Source organism: Salmo trutta, chromosome 36, assembly GCF_901001165.1.
Source record: "Salmo trutta chromosome 36, fSalTru1.1, whole genome shotgun sequence".
NCBI lineage: Eukaryota > Metazoa > Chordata > Actinopteri > Salmoniformes > Salmonidae > Salmo > Salmo trutta.
In genome coordinates, this window is record NC_042992.1 from 28,738,756 (window position 1) to 28,761,132 (window position 22,377).

At 42.8% G+C, this 22,377-nt stretch overlaps 1 protein-coding gene across 1 annotated transcript; it reads right to left on the bottom strand.

Moving 5' to 3' along the window:
* Positions 1-856: 856 nt before the first annotated feature.
* Positions 857-22,377, bottom strand: LOC115175789 (metaxin-1). Its single transcript, XM_029735311.1, has 8 exons — positions 21,969-22,377; positions 14,424-14,493; positions 12,804-12,889; positions 7,845-7,937; positions 2,837-3,019; positions 2,172-2,248; positions 1,904-2,061; positions 857-1,537 (listed from the first exon to the last, which is right to left on the bottom strand). Exons 1-8 carry the CDS (start codon positions 22,047-22,049, stop codon positions 1,314-1,316), a joined length of 972 nt encoding a protein of 323 aa, XP_029591171.1. The 5' UTR covers positions 22,050-22,377; the 3' UTR covers positions 857-1,313.

Consider the following 22,377-nt stretch of genomic DNA (forward strand, 5'->3'; position numbering starts at 1 on the left):
TGGGCCTAAGGATCTCATCATTGTATTTCTGTGCATTCAAATTGCCATTGAGAAAATGCAATTGTGTTCGTTGTCCATAGCTTATGCCTGCCCATACCATAACTCCACTGCCACCATGGGGTACATGGTACACGACGTTGACATCAGCAAACTGCTCGCCCACACAACGTCATACACACTGTCTGCTATCTGCCCAGTACAGTTGAAACCGGGATTAATTTGTGAAGAGCCCACTTCTCCATAGGACATCAAAGGTGAGCATTTGCCGACTGAAGTCGGTTTCGACACTGAACTGCAGTCAGGTCAAGACCCTGGTGAGGACGACGAGCACGCAGATGAGCTTCCCTGAGATGGTTTCTGACAGTTTGTGCAGAAATTCTTCGGTTTTGCAAACCCAGTTTCATCAGCTGTCTGTAATAAAGCCCTTTTGTGGGGAAAAACTAATTCTGATTGGCTAGGCTATGCCCTCCCAGGCCCACCCACAGCTGTGCCCCTTCCCAGTCATGTGAAATCCATAGATTAGGGGCTAATCAATTTATTTCAATTAACTGATTTCCTTATATGAACTGTAACTCAGTAAAATCTTTGAAATTGTTTCATGTTGCATTTATATTTTTGTTCAGTGTATAAATGTGTTTTTTTTTCTGTTGTGACAGAAACCTTCCCTGTGTTAACCTAAAGTCTGTCTCCTTCCCCTTCTTGGAAAGATCAAGCAATTTAAATAATTTCCAGTTAATATATCTGCTGTACTGTATAATTCTGTCTATGTTTTCCATTGTGATTTTAGGGGTAGGGTAACATATTTGAAGCTCGGAGAAACTGGAATGTTGGCAAACATACAACAAACACCTTGTGACAGATGGTTCAGCATTTTTACTTTTAATGACCTGAAATCAAATCAAAATTCTGTTTGTGTAAGTGAAACCTGACAAAACATTTCAGAAAGTGGCTCAACCCTCATAACCTCTACCTGAAAGAAAGAAACCTGAAAAAAGGAAAGGCATACCATTCTTGAATTAAATTAAAGCGTTCTTGAAGATTCTGAGACAAGAAAAGGTATGCCTTCCTGGGATGTCGAGAAAACAAAAATCAAGCACCAAAAACTGAGACTGCATAACTAGGCCTGTTTGTGGATGCCTAGAAGTGGTCTGAACTGACAGAGGATTATCGTGCATTGTGGGAGATTGAGATTTTTGAGGAACGTAATTCCTGATCCTCTATTCTCCGTCAATACGCACAGAATAAGTCAGAGATCGTCCATTTTCCCCTCACAACACCTCCTTCTACCTGGTCCTACACCGAGCCAGTACTGCTCATTCCGCATCCTCTTCCTCGCCTCCCTCTTCGATGTGGCGGGGTCCCACTAGCGCTGCCTGCGGTCGGATGTGCTGGATGCTGACGATCCCCATCAAAATGGCGTAGCCCAGCATCGAGCCCATGGCAAACAGGACCGACAGGATTTGCTTGCGTCGTTTATGGGGCTCGCTGTCAAAGTCACTACTCTCCGAATGGACTGACACCTTGCGAATGGGTGGCTCTAAAACAGAGAAGAAAAAACAGGATGAGAGTCAAAGAGCAGAAAGCATGAAGTCTCTGCACACAGTGGACCTAACATTTTAGCAATAAATTCTCAACACAGTTAGAGTTTTCAGTGTTTGGAATTGAGTATCAGACTGCTAGACTAGGCACTCAAGATCAGCATTTTTAAACTCTGGTTCTCGAGTATCCCAAACAGTACAACTTTTGTTGTAGCCACAGACAAGCACACCTGAATCAACCAGTCAACCAATCATCCACTTGACTAGTTGAATCATGTGTGTTTGTCCTGTGTACAACAAATGTGTGTACGGTTGGGGTACTGCTCGAGGACCGGAGTTGTGAAATAGTACTCCAGGGAACTTACCTCCGCCCTCTGAGGGGAAATAGAGGATGAGGATGTTGGTGCAGTAGTGCCGCAGGTTGTCCAGGGAGTTGAGGTGTTGCTGGAGTTTCCCATTGGGCAGCTTCACCTTCAGCAGGGGGGCTAGGTGACCAAACACATAGGCATCCAAAGAGGATGGGCTGTGGAGACAATCCACAAATGACAGTATACACACACTCATATGAAAGACACTGTGGCAAACGTGTTATACATGCAATTTGTTTGCAGTTTGCACACAGCAGCCACTTACGAATCCCCGAAGAAGAACTTGTGTGAGCCCAGCCGTTGAGAGAGCAGGGTCATGCACTCTAGCGCATCATGGTAGAGCTGTGGAGAAGATGCAAAGCCCCCAGACAACCATCAGCATGGACACACAGAGGCATTCACAGCCTGAACAGCTGTATCTGCATTCATGGGGCTTATTTATGAACTATCCTTCAACGAAGCCAGAACATTGTTGTGTGTACAGTTAAACCAGGGATGGGCAACTCTGCCAAGGACCGGAGTTGCCCATCCAGAGTTAGAGTCAATAAAGTATAGCATAAAAAAACAATACCCCCTTTACCATGGAGATAAACCACCTGACCCAATTACCATGTGTTGTGAAAACACAGACTGTTTGGCTTCTTGGGATTACTATGAACTACCCTCTCCATGTCAGTGTACTAAAGAGCCAATCCAAGGGCCTCTCTATAGTAATAGCTAGCTGCCTTCTTGGGATTACTATGAACTACCCTCTCCATGTCAGTGTACTAAAGAGCCAATCCAAGGGCCTCTCTATAGTAATAGCTAGCTGCCTTCTATCTCATCCCTCCACCTGCTACCTGCCCATTTGCCGAATCCCATTGTGTCAATTCACACTCTCTTATCTTCTTCCATAATATGTTTTTCTCACCCTCAACCGTTCCTCCTCACCTCCTTCTCCAGCTGCTCCCCAGGCTCCAGTGTGGGGTCTCCCCTCACCAGCCTCAGCCTTTCCAGTTGCTGGTTGTGAATGCGGTTGGGCAGCAGGAAGTTGAGTGGGAAGGGGATGTTCTCGGCGTACCAGCGCCGTGTCACGTCCACATAGTTTTTTGAGTCCACCCACAGTGTGTAGATCTGAGGAGGGAGATGGAGAGAGACAGAGAAAGGCAGGGACAGACACATACAGTGCCTTCAGAAAGTATTCATACCCCTGGACTTTTTTAGCCTGAATTTAAAATTGATTGAGATTTTTTGTTACTGGCCTACACACACAATAGCCCATAATGTCAAAGTGAAATCAGTAAAAAAATTGAAAAACATTTTAACAAATTAATTAACAATGAAAAGCTGAAATGTCTTGAGTCAATAAGTATTCAACCTCTTTGTAATGGCAAGCCTAAATACGTACATTCAGGAGTAAAAATGTGCTTAACAAGTCACATAATAAGTTGCATAGACTATGTGCAATAATAGTGTTTAACATGATTTGTGAATGACTACCTCATCTCTGTCACCCACACATACAATTATCATCCCTCAGTTGAACAGTGAATTTCAAACACAGATTCAACCACAAAGACCAGGAAGGTTTTCCAATGTCTCACAAGGGCACCTATTGGTATATGGGTACAAATAAAAAAAGCAGACATTGAATATCCCTTTGAGCATGGTGAAGTTATTTATTACACTTTGGATGGTGTATCAATACACCCAGTCTCTACAAAGATACAGGTGTCCTTCCTACCACAGTTTAATGGCTGTGATAGGATAGAACAACAACATTGTAGTTACTCCACAATACTAACCTAATTGATAGAGTGAAAAGGAAAAGGCCTGTACAGAAAACAAATATTTCAAAACATGCATCCTGTTTTCAACAAGGCACTAAGTAATACTGCAAAAAAATGTGGCAAAGCATTTCACTTTTTGTCCTGAATACATTTACGTCATTTAGCAGACACTCTTATCCAGAACGACTTAAGTGTTATGTTTGGGGCAAATCCAATACATTACTGATTACCACTTCCCATATTTTCAAGCATAGTGATGGCTGGATCATGTTATGGTTATGCTTGTAATCGTTAAGGACCGGGGAGTTTTTCCAGGATAAAATTTTTTATGGAATGGAGCTAAGCACAGGCAAAATCCTAGAGTAAAACCTGGTTAAGTCTGCTTTCCACCAGACACTCGGAGATGAATTCACATTTCAGCATTACAATAACCTAAAAGACAAGGCCAAATCTACACTGGAGTTGCTTACCAAGAAGACAGTGAATGTTCCTGAATGGTCGAGTTACAGTTTTGACTTAAATCTGCTTGAATCTATTGCAAGACTTGAAAGTGGTTGTCTAGCAATGATCAACAACCAATTTGATAGAACTTAAAGAATTTAGAATATAATAAAAATGGGCAAATGTTGTACAATTCAGGTGTACAAAGCTCTTAGAGACTTACCCAGAAAGACTTGCAGCTTTAATCACTGCCAAAGGTGATCCTAACATGTATTGACTCAGGAGTGTGAATACGTATGTAAAATGAGATACACTATATATACAAAAGCATATGTGGACACCCCTTTAAATTAATGGATTTGGTTAATGCAGCCACACCTGCTGCTGACAGGTCTATAAAATTGACCACACCGCCATGCAATCTCCATAGACAAACATAGGCAGTAGAATGGCCTTACTAAAGATCTCAGTGACTTTCAACATTGCACGGTCATAGGATGCCACCTTTTCAACAAGTCAGTTTGTCAAATTTCTTCCCTAATAGAGCTCCCCGGTCAACTATAAGTGCTGTTATTGTGAAGTGGAAACATCTAGAAGCAACAACAGCTCAGCCACAAAGTGGTAGGCCACACAAGCTCACAGAATGAGACTGCAGTGTTGAAGCGAGTAAAACTTGTCTGTCCTCGGTTGAAACACTCACTACCGAGTTCGAAACTGCCTCTGGAAGCAACATCAGTACAATAACTGTTGGTTGGGAGCTTTATGAAATGGGTTTCCATGGCCGGACAGCCGCACACAAGACTAATATCACCATTAGCAACGCCAAGCGTCGCCTGGAGTGGTGTAAAGCTCTTCGCCTTTGGACTCTGGAGCAGTGGAAACGCGTTCTCTGGAGTGATTAATAACGCTTCACCATCTGGCAGTCCGACGGTCGAATATGGGTTTAACGGATGCCAGGGGAACACTACCTGTCTGAATGCATAGTGCCAACTGTAAAGTTTGGTGGAGGAGGAATAATGGTCTGAGGCTGTTTTTCATGGTTTGTGCTAGGCCCCTTAGGACCAGTGAAGGGAAATCTTAAAGCTACAGCATACAATGACATTCTAGACGATTCTGTGATTTGTGGCAACAGTTTAGGGAAGGCCCTGTGCACAAAGCCATGTCCATACAGAAATGATTTGTCGAACATCTTTGGGATTAATTTGAACGCCAACTGCGTGCCAAGCCTAATCGCCCAACATCAGTGCCCGACCTCACTAATGCTCATGGCTGAATGGATGCAAGTCCCCGCAGCAATGTTCCAACATCTAGCGGAAAGCCTTCCCAGAAGAGTGGAGGCTGTTATACCAGCAAAAAGGGGACCAACTCCATATTAATGCCCATGATTTTGGAATGAGGATGTTCGATAAGCAGGTGTCCACATACTTTTGGTCATGTAGTGTATTTCATTTTCAATAAATTTGCAAACGTTTCTAAAAACATGTTTTCATTGTCATTATGGGGTACTGTGTGTAGAAAACAAATATTTAATCAATTTGAATTCAGGTTGTAACAACAAAACGTGGAATAAGTCAAGGGGGTATGAATACTTTCTGAAGGCACTGTAAATGGATGGAAGAGAACAGAAGTGGCAGGTACCATAGATTGCGACCATAAAGTACTGCTAGAGCAACTACAACAAAATGATCAAAAGGCACGTCATAGATCCAACACACAACAATGAAGATCAAATGTACCTTTTTTCAAAGCACACCTGTGACCTTTTCAAGGTGGACAAACGTGCGTGTTCCAGAGTAGTTCCTAACCTTGTCAACACCATAGGTTATCAAAAGGTCAACTCCCAATACCAGACAGAATTAATAGGACAGGACCACCCTGACTTTCCAATATGGGAAACAGTTGATCCTATTGTTGAAAATAGTATCAATGGCTAGGACTCCAATTTTGAAATCTGGATGTTTGATGACATAATGCATGCGATTTAACCAGGAGCACAACGGTATTTAACCTGACCATCTTGGGGTGCCATTTTCCTAATAGTAAAGCCACACTGCTGCTCTATTCCCAGGGGCTCAGTGCACATGCAAGGGGTCACCCCAGGTATGGTCAAAGGTACTTGAGACTCTTCCGCTTGTTTCCAGACGCATCTCCTTCCCCCCCAGAGACACAACGTGTGTCGACTGTTTCTTGATCACCTTCTTTTTTTTTTTTCTTTTTTTTTACACAGGAAGCCAGACACTTTTATACAGGAAATGCAGCACACGTTGGGCACAGTAAACTTATGAGGATTCTCTGCAGGGCCCAAACAGTAAACACAGGCAAGCCTGTCTTGCTCAATCACTGTCCCTGAGCCATGTTCCAATGTCCATATCAGCCTACTACTAAGAATATATGTCAAATACGTTGCTGCACATTAAGTGATATGCTAGAATGAAAATTGGTACATTACCATAGAGCTGGGTACTATCGCTGCTAATCAATGCTCACTTAAGCTTCGACGATGAATACCTACTTTCCCTTCAACATTACGCTGAGTACAAATCTATTATTTCACAGTTCTAAAGCATATTTCACAATAGCTTACTTTTCTTGTAATATTAAGAGAGCAATTGCATTACCAAGACAGAACCTGACATTTAACCTTGCCCACTGAAGGTCATGCCAGGTGAAAGCGTTTAAAAAAGGTGATATTTATTAGGAGTGGGTCACATGCTGACCACACGCTCGCGTCGCAAAATAAATTTACACATACATGTTATTCAAATCATTGCGCGCGCCAACGAGCATCTGCGTTGCCAGGCGCTAAAATAGAAGTCAGTTCTATTTGTGACGCTGAGCGCGGTGCAAGTTCTGTCTCTCCCATCTCCTCATTGGTTTATAGAAGCAGATACCCACGTGCCATCTCCTCATTGGTTATACCCACGTGGGTGATTGAAAGACGAACTGAGGTCGGTCGTCGTCGTGGTAATACTATGAAAGTTAGATTCCAAAACGCCATATAAAGTCCAAAACGCCATATAAAGTCCAAAGAAGAAAAAGCCTGGAAGGAGGAGAGATGACTAGAAACGATTCGGTTGACTGTTTTATGTGTGGATTAATTGTCGGAGTAGAGGACCTTGTGCATTTCAGGTAAAATAACAACTCAACGTTTATATCCCAGGACAAATTAGCTAGCAACAGCAAGCTAGGTAAATAGGACAAATTAGCTAGCAACTGCAAGCTAGCTTGCTAAATTGCCATAAATGTTTAATGCTTTTCGACCTGTCCCCAAATTAATATAATTGGTTCAGAGTTTGTTTTGATATTTCAACCTGCGTGTCGTGATCACGTTTGGTGTGGGGGGGACAAAATCAATTTGCTCACGATGGCGGGTGGGCGAACACACGCGCCCTTTTCAATGACTTGCAAGCATTCCTGAATCCACAGGGGTAACTCCAACTCCTCCCCCTGGCACAGACTGAAAGAGCCGAGACCTTTGATATTGTTTGGATCATCCTCAACCACCATAGAAAGGCGATAATGGGAATGTTAAGATGTGGGTATGGTTATTTGTGTGTGTGTTGACCCCATGCCCCTGTTTTACCCTGATCTGCTAAACCATATCCACCCTTTACCCCTCTTCTCACTTTCTTTTTCTATGTTCTACGGTATGTGAAGAGAGAAAAACAAACTGTCATCTCTTTCCTCCGGCCTTCCCTCGCCCTCTCCACATGCAGACGTTATCTCACCAATGCGGGAAGCAGTTTCTCCTCCAGTAGTGACACAAAGGCCAGAGTGTCCGCCCCTTCCTTGGCTGAGAGGTCATAGTCAGCGTTGTATTTCTGAAAGACAAGGACAGTCAGTCACTTAGTTTAGATATGGGATATCAGGTCCTAGATGAGAGTATGGATGCCCTTACAAAATAGTCAATAGAATTCACCAGGAAAAAAGGCAGGCATAGAAAAAGTTCAGGTGAAAAGGCCTTTACAAAGCACAGAGAGGAATCTATACTGAACCAAAACATAAACGCAACATGTAAAGTGGTGGTCTCATGTTTCATGAGCTGAAATGAAAGAACCCTGAAATGTTCCATACGCACAAAATGCTTATTTATCTAATTTTGTGCACAACATTTGTTTACATCCCTGTTAGTGAGCATTTCTCCTCTGCCAAGATAATCCATCCACCTGACAGGTGTGGCATATCAAGAAGCTGATTAAAAAGCATGATCATTACACAGGTGCACCTTGTGCTAGAGACAATAAAAGGCCACTCTAAAATGTGCAGCTTTGTCACACAAGTCTCACAACACAATGCCACAGGTGTCTCAAGTTGAGGGAGTGTTCAATTGGAATGCTGACTGCAGGAAAATCCACCAGAGCGGCTGCCAAAGAATTGAATGTTCAATTCTCTACCATAAGCCACCTCCAACATAATTTTAGAGATTTTGGCATTACGTCCAACCGGACTAAAAACCGCAGACCACATGTAACCACGCCAGCCGAGGACCTCCACATCCGTCTTCTTCACCTGACGAATTGTCTGAGATCAGCCACCCGGACAGCTGATGAAACTGAGGAGTATTTCTGTCTGTAATAAAGCCCTTTGTGGGGGAAAAACTAATTCTGATTGGCTGGGCCTGGCTCCCTAGTGGGTGGGCCTATGCCCTCTCAGGCCCAACCATGTCTGCAGCCCAGCCCAGTCATGTGAAATCCGTAGATTTGGGCCTAATGAATTTATTTCAATTGACTGATTTCCTTATATGGACTGTAACTCAGTAAAATCTTAATTGTTGCATGCATGCATGCATGCATGCATATATATATATATATATATATATATATATATATATATATATATATATATATATATATATATATATATATATACACACACACACACATACATACACAGTCAAAAGTTTGGACACTCATTCAATGGTTTTTCTTTATTTTTACTATTTTCTACATTGTAGAATAATACTGAAGACATACTACATGATTCCATATGTGTTGTAACAAAAAAAGTGTTAAAACAAATCAAAATATATTTTATATTTGAGATTCTTCAAAGTAGCCACCCTTTGCCTTGACAGCTTTGGTTGTTTGATGGTTCATCTGAGGGCATAGTGGGATTTCTTATAAGTGTCCGGATTAGTGTCCTCCTCCTTGAAAGCGGCAGCTCTAGCCTTTAGCTCAATGCGGATGTTACCTGTAATCCATGGCTTCTGGTTGGGATATGTACGTACGGTCACTGTGGGGACGACGTCGTCGATGCACTTATTGATGAAGCCGATGACTGAGGTGGTATACTCCTCAATGCCATTGGATGAATCCCGGAACATATTCCAGTCTGTGCTAGAAAAACAGTCCTGTAGCGTAGCATTCGCATCATCTGACCACTTCTGTGTTGAGTGAGTCACTGCTACTTCCTGCTTTAGTTTTTGCTTGTAAGCAGGAATCAGGAGGATATAATTGTGGTCAGAGTTGCCAAATGGAGGGTGGGGGAAGAGACTTGTATGCTTCTCTGTGTGTGGAGTAAAGGTGGTCTAGAGCTTTTTCCCTCTGGTTGCACATGTGACATGCTGGTAGAAATGAGGTAAAACGGATTTATGTCCCTGGCCACTAGGAGCGCCGCTTCTGGATGAGCATTTTCTTGTTTGCTTATGGCCTTAAATAGAGTTGGTTGAGTGCGGTCTTAGTGCCAGCATCGGTTTGTGTTGGTAAATAGACACAAATAATAGATAGTAGATTGTGTGGTCTACAGCTTATAAGGTACTCTACCTCAGGCGAGCAATACCTCAAGATTTCGCGCACCAACTGTTTTTGACAAATAGACACACACCCCTCATCTTACCAGACGTAGCTTCTCTGTCCTGCCAGTGGGTGGAAAATCCTGCCAGCTCTATATTATCCGTGTCGTCGTTCAGCCACGACTTGGTGAAACATAAGATATTACAGTTAATGTCCCGTTGGTAGGATAATCTTGATCGTAAGTCATCGATTTCATTTTCCAATGATTGCGCGTTGGCAAATAGAATGGATGGCAGTGGGAGTTTACTCGCTCGCCTACGAATTCTCAGAAGGCAGTCCGACCTCTGACCCCCTTTTTCTCCATCTTTTCTTCACGCAAATAACAGGGATTTGGGCCTGTTACCGAGAAAGCAGTATATCCTTCGCGTCGGACTCATTAAAGGAAAAAGCTTCTTCCAGTTCGAGGTGAGTAATCACTGTTCTGATGTCCAGAAGTTATTTTCGGTCATAAGAGACGGTAGCAGCAATATTATGTAATTTTTTTTTTTAATAATATAAAATAGCATGTGACCTACTTGTTGTGTGTATGTACTGACGTATGTGTAACTGATGCAAAAACACATGCACACTACACAACAGTAGTCACTTTAAACAATGCCACTTTAATGTTTACATACCTTACATTACTCATTTCACATGTATATACTGTATTTTATACCACCTATTGGACCTTGCCTATGTCGCTCGGCCATCGCTCATCCATATACTTACATGTACATATTCTCATTCACCCCTTTAGATGTGTGTATTAGGTACAGATGAAGTCGGAAGTTTACATGCACTTAGGTTGGAGTCATTAAAACTCGTTTTTCAACCACTCCACAAATTTCTTGTTAACAAACTATAGTTTTGGCAAGTTGGTTAGGACATCTACTTTGTGCATGACAAAAGTCATTTTTACAACAATTGTTTACAGACAGATTATTTCACTTATAATTCACTGTATGACAATCCCAGTGCGTCAGAAGTTTACATACACTAAGTTGACAGTGCCTTTAAACAGCTTGGAAAATTCCAGAAAATTATGTCATGGCTTTAGAAGCTTCTGATAGGCTAATTGACATCATTTGAGTCAATTGGAGGTGTACCTGTGGATGTATTTCAAGGCCTACCTTCAAACTCAGTGCCTCTTTGCTTGACATCATGGGAAAATCAAAAGAAATCAGCCAAGTCCTCAGAAAAACAATTGTAGATCTCCACAAGTCTGGTTCATACTTGGGAGCAATTTCCAAACGCCTGAAGGTACCACGTTCATCTGTACAAGCAATAGTACGCAAGTATAAATGTTTATTGAAATTCTCAATTATCGTGGATTTATCGGTGGTGACAGTGTTTCTGAGCCTCAGTGCAGTGGGCAGCTGGGAGGAGGTGCTCTTATTTTCCATGGACTTTACAGTGTCACAAAACTTTTGGGAATTTGTGCTACAGGATGCAAATTTCTGTTTGAAAAAGCTAGCCTTTACTTTCCTAACTGACTGTGTATTGGTTCCTAACTTCCCTGAAAAGTTGCATATCGCGGGGGCTATTCGATAGTAATGCAGTGCGCCATAGGATGTTTTTGTGCTGGTCGAGGGCAGTCAAGTCTGGAGTGAACCAAGGGCTATATCTGCTATCCATGTGTATGTGACCAATACAATTTGATGTTAATGTTTTTAAATGTATGTAAATAAAGTTTTTTGTCTGTAATGTATTTTTTGTTATGTGTCAGACCCCAATAAGACTGTTGCCATTGGCCCTAACCCCTCAATCTGTAAGGTCGAAGCAATATGGGAGACGCTTTACCACAACACTGCTAAACAAATCATCTGTTGCTCAACCTGTGGGGTATACTACAAAGTAGGATAAATGAGTTAGCCAACTAATTTGATAAACAACCAGAAACAACTATTGATTGATTTCTGAAAGCTAAACTTAGATGTGTTTTTGATTGTTGTAGTCAATTAGACCATGTCCATTTCAAGCTTATCTTTCTAAATTGTAAAAGGTTATTTCAGAATATTAAGGCAAGTTAGCTAGCTAATTTATTAATCCTGATTTTTAGTATACCCCTCTGGTGACTTTATGAGAGACACCTTCCATCTATGCAGAGTTTATGGCCAAGATTTCTACACCAGAGGCTCATAACCCAGCCTAAAACACTAAATTAAGCCTAGTAAATCACTATGCCAAGACTTTCTACCAATAAAATTCAATGCAACAACTCATAACCAGTTAACCTCCACCCCCAAGACTCACTGTCCCTGGACAGCAATATATTTAAGGACCTCAAGTTTTGCCTACCGTCTTCCTTTTGCATACCAGTTGTATCAGTTTGGCAGAAGTGAAAGACCCCTCGCACTTATGCAAAAGTGTGCCTTTTTAAGTTGCTTAAACATACTTCTTAATATGGTTGGTTAAATAGTTATATCAAATCCAAGAGTGTGAACCGCCACTTTGAGTACTGACGATTTAACTTGAACGCACCAACTAAATAACTAGTGCCCAACCCAACTATAGATGTGGATGTCTTGTAGAGATTACCATGTTGTTACCGGAGCTCAAGAAAACCCTCGTGAAACTAATTTGTGCCTTGATTCTGCATGCCCAGAATTATAAGCAAGGGAATATACCTTGAGGCCAAAAGCAGTACACATTGGAAATCAGTTCCTGACTATGACGATACCTACAAATGGCTCCGGATGTCACTCACCTGTTTGTTACTAAGAATGTCTCAATCATTTAGTGTTACATTAAGACACATCTGTTTCCTATAGAACAGCTTGTCATTTGGCAAAACATCATTACCCACATATTCCCTCTCCAAAAGGATGGGGGTGAAGGGGGAGGTTGTCTATCACCTGTTTACCATTCATCTCCCCTGTGGGAAGCGGAAGAGACAGTGGGAATAGGACTCACCTGTTTTCTAAGGTGAATGATGATATTACTGGGTTTGGAAAGACTACGAGTACTTTCCTCCGTGGTCTTCAGTGCCGGCAAGGTACCTGAAACGAGGGACCAGAGCAGTCAGCCGAAAGGGCGCTATCAAGGTCGTCTTTATTCCAATCGCACTGCGCAGATTATCAGACCTCACTCACAACGCGTGGAAAAGTGTTTAACATCTCAGGAAAGACATTAATATGATACAGCGATCTTCTGAAATGCGTAGCGGGAATGCAAAAAACAATGATCCAGACAGTAACCTTAAAGACCTCAGAGTCGTCTGAACCCCCTGTGGTGTGAAGAAGCCAGGAGGGTGTGCAAAACTGGGCTGGCATACAAAGGAGGTGGTACTGAGAGATATGAGAACGTCAGGTGCTCGCTGACCTTTTGACTGTTACCACACAACCTGTGAACCCTGTTCTACTCCAGTGAGAAGAGGGGGAAAGTAAGAGCTTCCTGTTCTCATATATCAAACCATCGCTTTCTTCGTTCCTAAGGGTGAGTGAACGCAGATGGTAAAGTAATGCTATGGGAGTCAGGTGATGTGTGACCCTGTGACCCTTTACTGAGTTCAGTGAGGTCATTCCCAAAAAGGCATGGTGAGTACTAGGGCTGGGAATTGCCAGGGACCTCGTTATGATATCACAATGCTTAGATGCCGATAAGATAAGAATTGCAATTCCCCCGGTTCTATATGTATTGCGATTCGATTGCGATTTGATGTTCCAAACATATTGCTCACTATACACTGTGTACAAAACATTAGGAACACCTTCATAATATTGACTTGCACACCCTTTTGCCCTCAGAACAGTCTCAATTTGTCAGGGCATGAACTCTAAATGGTATCGAAAGCATTCCACTGGGATGTTGGCCCATGTTGACTCCAATGCTTCCCACAGTTGTGTCAAGTTGGCCTGATGTCCTTTGGGTGGTGGACCATTCTTGATACTCACATGATACTGTTGAGTGTGAAAAACAGCAGCATTGCAGTTCTTGACACACTAAAACCGGTGTAGCTGGAACCTACTGCCATACCCTGTTGAAAGGCATTTCAATCTTTGTCTTGCCCATTCACCCTCTGAATGACACACATACACAATCCATGTCTCAAGGCTTAAAAATCCTTCTTTAACCTATCTCCTCCCCTTCATTTAGACTGATTGAAGGGGACTTAACAAGTGACATCAATAAGGAATCATAGCTTTCACCTGGTCCAGTCTATGTCATGGAAAGAGCAGGTGTTCCTAATGTTTTGGACACTCAGTGTGTGTCTGCTGCAGAGAGACGAGATAGCATAAGAAAATGACTTTTGATCAGTCATGGAAATAAAAGTGCTGAAAACTTGTTGGCTCACTATTTAAAAGAAGATGGAGAACAAGCTGAAAAGGATGAAAAAATACTGGAGTTTTGGTGCAGGTACTGCTGACTAGCGCTAGCCAAGCTACCAAGCAAAAAAATACAACATTTCAAATTGATACTTGAAGTCAAAATATCAATATAATATCATCCAAAATAATATTGCAATATTTATCGATTTTTATCCCCCCATCACTAGTGAGAACAGAACATAGCAGTGCTCTGGGTTGGAATTACCTGTGGGGCTTCTCCAGGGGTTGGTGATCTTGTGGACTTTGAGTGGAGCACCAGCAAATTTGGCATAGGCCTGAGAGAAAGAAAGACAGAGAAACAGATGAGCAAACAGTTTCCAATAAAGTTTATGACTTAATATAATAAATGCCATTTAGTAGACGCTTTTATCCAAAGCAAGTTACAGTAACGAGTGCATACATTTAACATATTGGTGGTCCCGGGAATCAAACACAGAACCCTGGCTGTGCAAGCACCATGCTCTACCAACTAAGCCATACAGGACCACAGTAATGGAGTCTTATGGATTACTTTGGTGCCTTGTACTTTAGGACAACGAGATGCCTCTTTCACCACAGAGAAACTAATCAAGCAAGAAGACCACCACTTCTTCCAGATCGCACTGAAGAAATTACATGTCTTTGGAACTGAAGAGAGGTGCATGACTCTTTTCCGGCCAAAATACCAGATTACAAAGCTCATTACCTTCTTGAAAAGTCAGTGAGTGTTTAAATAACACAACAGCTCCTTCAAAGACCGAGAGATCTCGTTAGGAAAACTCAAAAGGCAAGAATATCCTGACATTTTCAACCTCCCCTGTCTGAGTCTGTAATACCAACATGTTTCAAGCAGACCACTATAGTCCCTGTGCCCAAGAACACTAAGGTAACCTGCCTAAATGACTACCGACCCGTAGCACTCACGTCTGTAGCCATGAAGTGCTTTGAAAGGCTGGTCATGGCTCACATCAACACCATCATCCCAGAAACACTAGACCCAGTCCAATTTGCATACCGCCCTAACAGATCCACAGATGATGCAGTCTCTATTGCAATCCACACTGCCCTTTCCCACCTGGACAAAAGGAACACCTATGTGAGAATGCTATTAATTGACTACTGCTCAGCGTTCAACACCATAGTGCCCTCAAAGTTCATCAATAAGCTAAGGACCCTGGGACTAAACACCTCCCTCTGCAACTGGATCCTGGACTTCCTGACTGGCCGCCCCCAGGTGGTAAGGGTAGGTAACAACACATCCGCCACGTTGATCCTCAACATGGGGGCCCCTCGGGGGTGCGTGTTCAGTCCCCTCCTGTACTCAATGTTCACTCATGACTGCACGGCCAGGCACTTCTCCAACACCATCATTAAGTTTGCCGATGACACAACAATGGTAGGCCTGATCACCGACAAAGACTAGACAGCATATAGGGAGGTGGTCAGAGACCTGGCCGTGTGGCGCCAGCACAACCACCTCTCCCTCAACGTGATCAAGACAAAGGAGATGATTGTGGACTACAGGAAAAGGAGGACCGAGCATGCCCCCATTCTCATCGACGGGGCTGTAGTGATGCAGGTTAAGAGCTTCAAGTTCCTTGGCGTCCACATCACCAACAAACTAACATGGTCCAAGCACACCAAGACAGTTGTGAAGGAGGGCACGACAAAACCTATTCCCCCTCAGGAGAATGAAAAGATTTGGCATGGATCCTCAGATCCTCAAAAGGTTCTACAGCTGCACCATCGAGAGCATCCTGACTGGTTGCATCACTGCCTGGTATGGCAACTGCTCGGCCTCTGACCGCAAGGCACTACTGAGGGTAGTGCGAACGGCCCAGTACATCACTGGGGCCAAGCTTCCTGCCATCCAGGACCTCTATACCAGGCAGTGTCAGAGGAAGGCCCTAAAAATTGTCAAAGACTCCAGCCACCCTAGTCATAGACTGGCGAGCGGTACCGGAGCGCCAAGTCTAGGTCCAAGAGGCTTCTAAACAGCTGCTACCCCCAAGCCGTAAGACTCCTGAACATCTAATCAAATGGCTACCCAGATTATTCGCATTGCTGCTATTCTCTGTTATTATCTATGCATAGTCACTTTAACTCTACCTACATGTACACATTACCTCAATTACCTCGAATAGCCGGTGCCCCCGCACATTGACTCTGTACCGGTACCCCCTGTATATAGCCTCACCATTGTTATTTTACTGCTTCTCCTTCAATTATTTGTTAGTTTTATTTATTAATCTTAATTTTTGTATCTGTATTTTTTTTATTTTAAACTGCGTTGTTACTTAGGGCTTGAAAGTAAGCTTTTCACTGTAAGATCTACACCTGTTGTATTCGGCGCATGTGACAAATAAAATTTGATATCCAGGATTATCCTACCTTTACGAGGTAGAGTTTACGGCGCTCCGAAACCCTTAAGGGCACATTACTTGCATTATGCTGACAGGGCAAGTGTCCAAATTTTTCCATTTACCTCAACTTTAAGTTAAACCCCCAGGACGTCAGGCCAACAAAATGAAACAACCAACCTGCACTCCCTAAATTAGGTCTACATATAGGCTAGGCCTCTTGAAAGGTGAGGGGGATACATTCAATATTCCCTAGACTCAAACTAGCTGGGTTTAATTGAAAACAAAGACGTCAATCATCGCTTTGGCATAAAGTAGGCTAAAAGTAGTCACCCTTACAGGGGTTAACTTAAAATCTAGCTGGGTGGTGGTGGTGGTAGGAGGAGTAGGAGGGGAAAGAAAAAGAAAGGAGAGGAGGGGTGACGAGCCCCTAAGTCATCTTCCTGAGGTTCAAACCCTCCATTTTCTGAAACCCCTAGGAAACCGCAGTTAAAAAACATCAAAAAACGCAGATACCCTCACCCGCGGGACTGTTGGCAAATTTCAATGAGGGTTGAGGTACTCTGTGGCGCTCTTAGCGCTCTATAAATCATCTTCCTTTTTGGGTATCCGTAGGGAAGGAGAGGAATGCATAGCCTATTTCACATAGAGGGCAATAAGAACCTACAGTACACTAAACAAACACTGACAAGGACATACAAGCCAAGTATGCTATAGCCTAAACTTGGCCCAAATAGCACATTCATTTTGAAATCCATCCTGGACATTTTTAAAACGAGGGCCTGAACTAAACTCAGCAAAAAAGAAAATGTCCCTTTTTCAGGACCCTGTCTTTCAAAGATAATTCGTAAAAATCCAAATAACTTCACAGATCTTCATTGTAAAGGATTTAAACACTGTTTCCCATGCTTGTTCCATGAACCATAAACAAAACTTAGGACACTAAAAAGAGGCCTTTCTACTGACTCTGAAAAACACCAAAAGAAAGATGCCCAGGGTCCCTGATCATCTGCGTGAACGTGCCTTAGGCATGTTGCAAGGGGGCATGAGGACTGCAGATGTGGCCAGGGCAATTAATTGCAATGTCCATAGTGTGAGACGCCAAAGACAGCGCTACAGGGAGACTGGCAAAAAGTGCTCTTCACTGACGAGTCGCGGTTTTGTCTCACCAGGGCTGATGGTCGGATTCGCGTTTATCGTCAAAGGAATGAGCGTTACACCGAGGTCTGTACTCTGGAGCGGGATCGATTTGGAGGTGGAGGGTCCGTCATGGTCTGGGGCGGTGTGTCACAGCATCATCGGACTGAGCTTGTTGTCATTGCAGGCAATCTCAAAGCTGTGCGTTACAGGGAAGACATCCTCCTCCCTCATGTAGTACCCTTCCTGCAGGCTCATCCTGACATGACCCTCCAGCATGACAATGCCACCAACCATACTGCTCGTTCTGTGCGTGATTTCCAGCAAGACAGGAATGTCAGTGTTCTGCCATGGCCAGCGAAGAGCCCGGATCTCAATCCCATTGAGCACATATGGGACCTGTTGGATCGGAGGGGGAGGGCTAGGGCCATTCCCCCCAGAAATGTCCGGGAACTTGCAGGTGCCTTGGTGGAAGAGTGGGGTAACATCTCACAGCAAGAACTGGCAAATCTGGAGTCCATGAGGAGGAGATGCACTGCAGTACTTAATGCAGCTTGATTTTGACCCCCCCTTGGTTCAGGGACACATTATTCCATTTATGTTAGTCACATGTCTGTGGAACTTGTTCAGTTTATGTCTCAGTTGTTGAATCTTGTTATGTTCATACAAATATTTACACATGTTAAGTTAAGGCTATCCCTGGATAATAATAACAAAATCAATGACTTTCCCAAAATTCCCAGTTTTTCCATAAATCCTGGTTGGGAAAATCCTGGAATCTAGAAATACTTTAACCAGGATTTCTAGAAAACCTGGGAATTGTAAGTAAGTTACCAGACTGTTGCAACCCTACACCTGACCAAGACACGTTTATTGTTAAGTAAAAAAACAGGTAGCTAGAAAGTCAAATTAGGTAAACTGCCCTGGATGTTGATACTGTGAATGCATGCTGTCAAACAATGGTTCTTAATACCTTGATGTGTTTTGTGCCCAGTATGTGTGGGTTCACTGGAGCAGGACAACACTGACACAGCTTTAGAAAATGGCCCATGACTTAGGAAAATATCTTAAGTGAAACCTGAATGAGATTACTCATTCTGTGGCCTGACAAAATAAAGCCCTGTCTGCCTTGTCATGGCAGATCATATAACACTGCCAAGTGGCCTCCAACCCCACAGTGGCTGCTGTGCAGCTTTAGAGCAGCTAAGCAGAACATTCCTCCCTCCCTCAATCTGAGTGTGATGAAGTCCAAACGTCACTTTCTCAGCATGTCAGTACAGTAACTAAACAGTAGATTTCACAATGTCTGAATGTAGACAGTTTGGGCCTATAGAGCTCTCATCTCTCTTTGAGTAGCTCAATTATCATAGCCTACCCTTTAGGCACTATCGTGCTGACCCGAACTGTGCTGGTCTGGCTTGGATATGTCTTTGACCCTACATCGTAATTTCTAGCATGGTTCAAGCAGCTAACCTAAGCGTAATCAGGTCAGCACAGAACAGTTCATATCGGCTTGTGAAATGGCTATTAGACCACTTTAAGCTCTCAGAATGAAGACAACCTTGATACTCGGATGTGTATACAAGAAAATCACATTTACCCCTCCCATATGGCCTCTGTGTGTGACTGTAGTTATAATAAGAGAGGGCTCAGGACATTGTACCATACGTTAGAAACCATAACCCCACCCTCATCCCCCTCGGGTGTGGGTTTAGTAATGGAGACCCCACTTTGTTGCAGATGAGAATGAAAATCATTACATTTTTCCCTGCCACGGGAAAAATAATGGGAGTGTTTCCTTCCCACTGTGGGATTTGCCAGACGCTTTTAAATCCCATTTCCTTCAGAAAAAAAGCTACTTGGGTTTGCCAGCTGAAGTGTGTCTGGCTCGAGGGACACGAAAGAAACACTAAGGTCTAGAGCACTATCCTAGTATGCCTAAGTCATTAAACAGAAGCTGTGGAATGAACATTGTTCATTAACATGGTTTTAACTACTGTCGATTATGCCAACACCTGCCTGAGATGGGGAGAGAGATGAGGTAGTCTATGGTTTATGCTATATAGACGGCATTGGAGCTTTAAAGTAAGAGCCTGGTAGTATTGTGCAGTGCAAATCATGTAAATTGAGAAACCTCGACAAGCATTTGGGTTTCAGATCCCCTAAAAATACAGACAAAGGAGGGAGCCACAGTAATTGACAGAGACCTTTGTCAGGCAGCAGGACATTTCCTTGTGGCTCCCAATCATGTCTACACATATTTTGTTGCAACTTACACGATCAAAAGAATGTGGACACCTTCTCAAAACTCTTATCCCAAAATCATGGGCATTAATATGCAGTTGGTTCCCGCATTTGCTGCTATAACAGCTTACACACTTCTGGGAAGGCTTTCCACTAGACGTTGGAACATTGCTGTGGGGACTTGCTTCCATTCAGCCACAAGAGCATTAGTGAGGTTGGGCACTGATGTTGGGCGATTAGGCCTGGCTCGCAGATGGTGATCCAATTCATCCCAAAGGTATTTGTTGGGGTTGAGGTCAGGGTTCTATGCAGGACAGTCAAGTTCTTTCACACAGAGACCGGTAAAGGTGCATCAAAGCTTGGACCGAGAGCCTAAAAAACAGCTTCTATCTCAAGGCCATCAGACGATTAAATAGCCATCACTAGCTGGCTTCCACCCAGTTACGCAACCCTGCACCTTAGAAGCTGCTGCCCTATATACATAGACTTGGAATCACTGGCCACTTTAATAATGGAACACAAGTCACTTTAATAAATGTTTAAATAACATTTACATATGGCTTTACTCATCTCATGTATATACTGTATTCTATTCTACTGTATTTTAGTCAATGCTCGATTTTATAGATGTGTCAGCAGCGGGTGTGGGGAGGGGGTAACAGGGCATCTTTCCACAGGAAACACAATTTTTTGTAAATTATACAGGGGAAGAGTGTGTGCTTATTTATGTTCTCTTCCCCTTTCTTGGCTTTTCTCTAGTTTCTTAGAACTCCGCTAGTTGGGTGGTGGTGGTGACAGCTGCACTGGACAGTGAGATAATCCATGCTGGGTAAATTAAAACAAAGACAAGTAATAACAGGCTAGCCAGGGTTCAAAGCAAGTCCCCATAACACCAACAAAAGGGGGCTAAAGTGAGAGCCGGTCCCTTTCCAGTCGCCAACATTCACAACGAAATCAGCATCAATTGTGTGTTAGTTAAATGAAGTCTGCATATTAACTACCCTATGCCGAATACAAAGCAAACACTAGGCTAACCCCTTAAATCGGTTAAATTATTGACACTTTTCCTTACAGTCAAAGATCTCAAACACCATCAGGTAATTAAAGTCATGAAATAGCCTAGTGTTTAATCTGTCCACAAATATTTGGCTGTATGACCTCAGAGAATTGTATGTTTAGTTAGAAGTAGTAAATTAAATCTAAACTAAAAGTTATTGCCATTGTAAATAGTGTAAATGTTTCACTTCACAAATGAATGCGTATTGTGGACTGGACATTGCAGTGGCCACTTATCAGTCACTTTAAGAATAAAAAAATGGGACTATAAATTACACATTTATTTTAGGCCTAACTATTTTTTTTCAGGGGGCAAATGATAAAATTGGTGTCTGAGCAAAGACAGTTTAGCAAAACAGAATGGAAAGCGTTTAGCGTTCGACATAACCTTTGACAATTTAGGCCATTACTCATTCCGTGGCTTTAGCTAATACCAAGACATGTAGCTAATTCAAACTGTCATCAAATTCAGCACTACAAATTCTCAACACAATATTCCAACAGAGTAGTACAGTAGGCCGTTTTAGTCATGTCACCCTTGACTTGTCAAAAGCAAGCAACCAGAAACCTGAAATTGGCTGATAAACCAGAATTATAATGACAGAGCTCCCTGACCAAGTTGCATATCCAACTAGTTAACGTTACCTGGCTAAATAATAAGAGCATGTTTTACTGGATTTGAGCTAAATGTTATAACTGAGCTAACATAATGGAAACGTGACGATCATTGACCAGCCTAGGATTGTTGGTTCAATGCGTGTCAAGTTGTCAATAACACATGATGTAGTTAGTTAGCTAGTTAACATGAGTGTGCATTCCAGTCATTCATCAAAGCGGAGCTAACCGTTAGCTAGCTAGCTAGGTCACCTCAGTCCTCACCCTCTGTTGCCTTGTGTTGAAGTGAAATTATTTATGCGAAGACAGTGACGGTGAATAATAATTTACGTATTGTAATCACCTATTGTATTTCTTACCAAAACTGTTAGACAGTCTGTATCAACTGAGGGTAAACCCCAATCGCCTTTCCAACAGTACAACTCCAAGGGGGCAGCCATCTTAATTTGTTAACCCTTCACTCGGAAGCCAAGCTGCGAACGCCTCGATAACATCGACAGTGTCATTGTGCAAAATGGTACGCAGCATCATCTGGATGTGTGCAATAAAAGTTAAACATTCACATTCTACTACCATTTCGGTCAAGCCTTCTCTGCATACGTTTGATGAATCCACACAGAACGCACTAATGCTGCAAGGCACAAGCAGCGTTCCATTGGAAATGAATGTACTTCTGGGTTACCAAACCCTAAACACTGTCGGTGTGATCAAGGCGTTCGCGCCACTGTAACCACTGACAACAATCTCAGGACTTCCTTAGCAACGTTG

Excerpts from the sequence above, each read along its gene's own strand:
- LOC115175789 (XM_029735311.1), bottom strand. The coding sequence starts at position 22,049 with ATGGCTGCCCCCTTGGAGTTGTACTGTTGGAAAGGCGATTGGGGTTTA. Across the intron at positions 14,494-21,968 it reads CAGACTGTCTAACAGTTTTG|GCCTATGCCAAATTTGCTGG; the intron begins GTAAGAAATACA and ends TCTTTCTCTCAG. Across the intron at positions 2,249-2,836 it reads GGGAGCAGCTGGAGAAGGAG|CTCTACCATGATGCGCTAGA; the intron begins GTGAGGAGGAAC and ends TCTTCTCCACAG.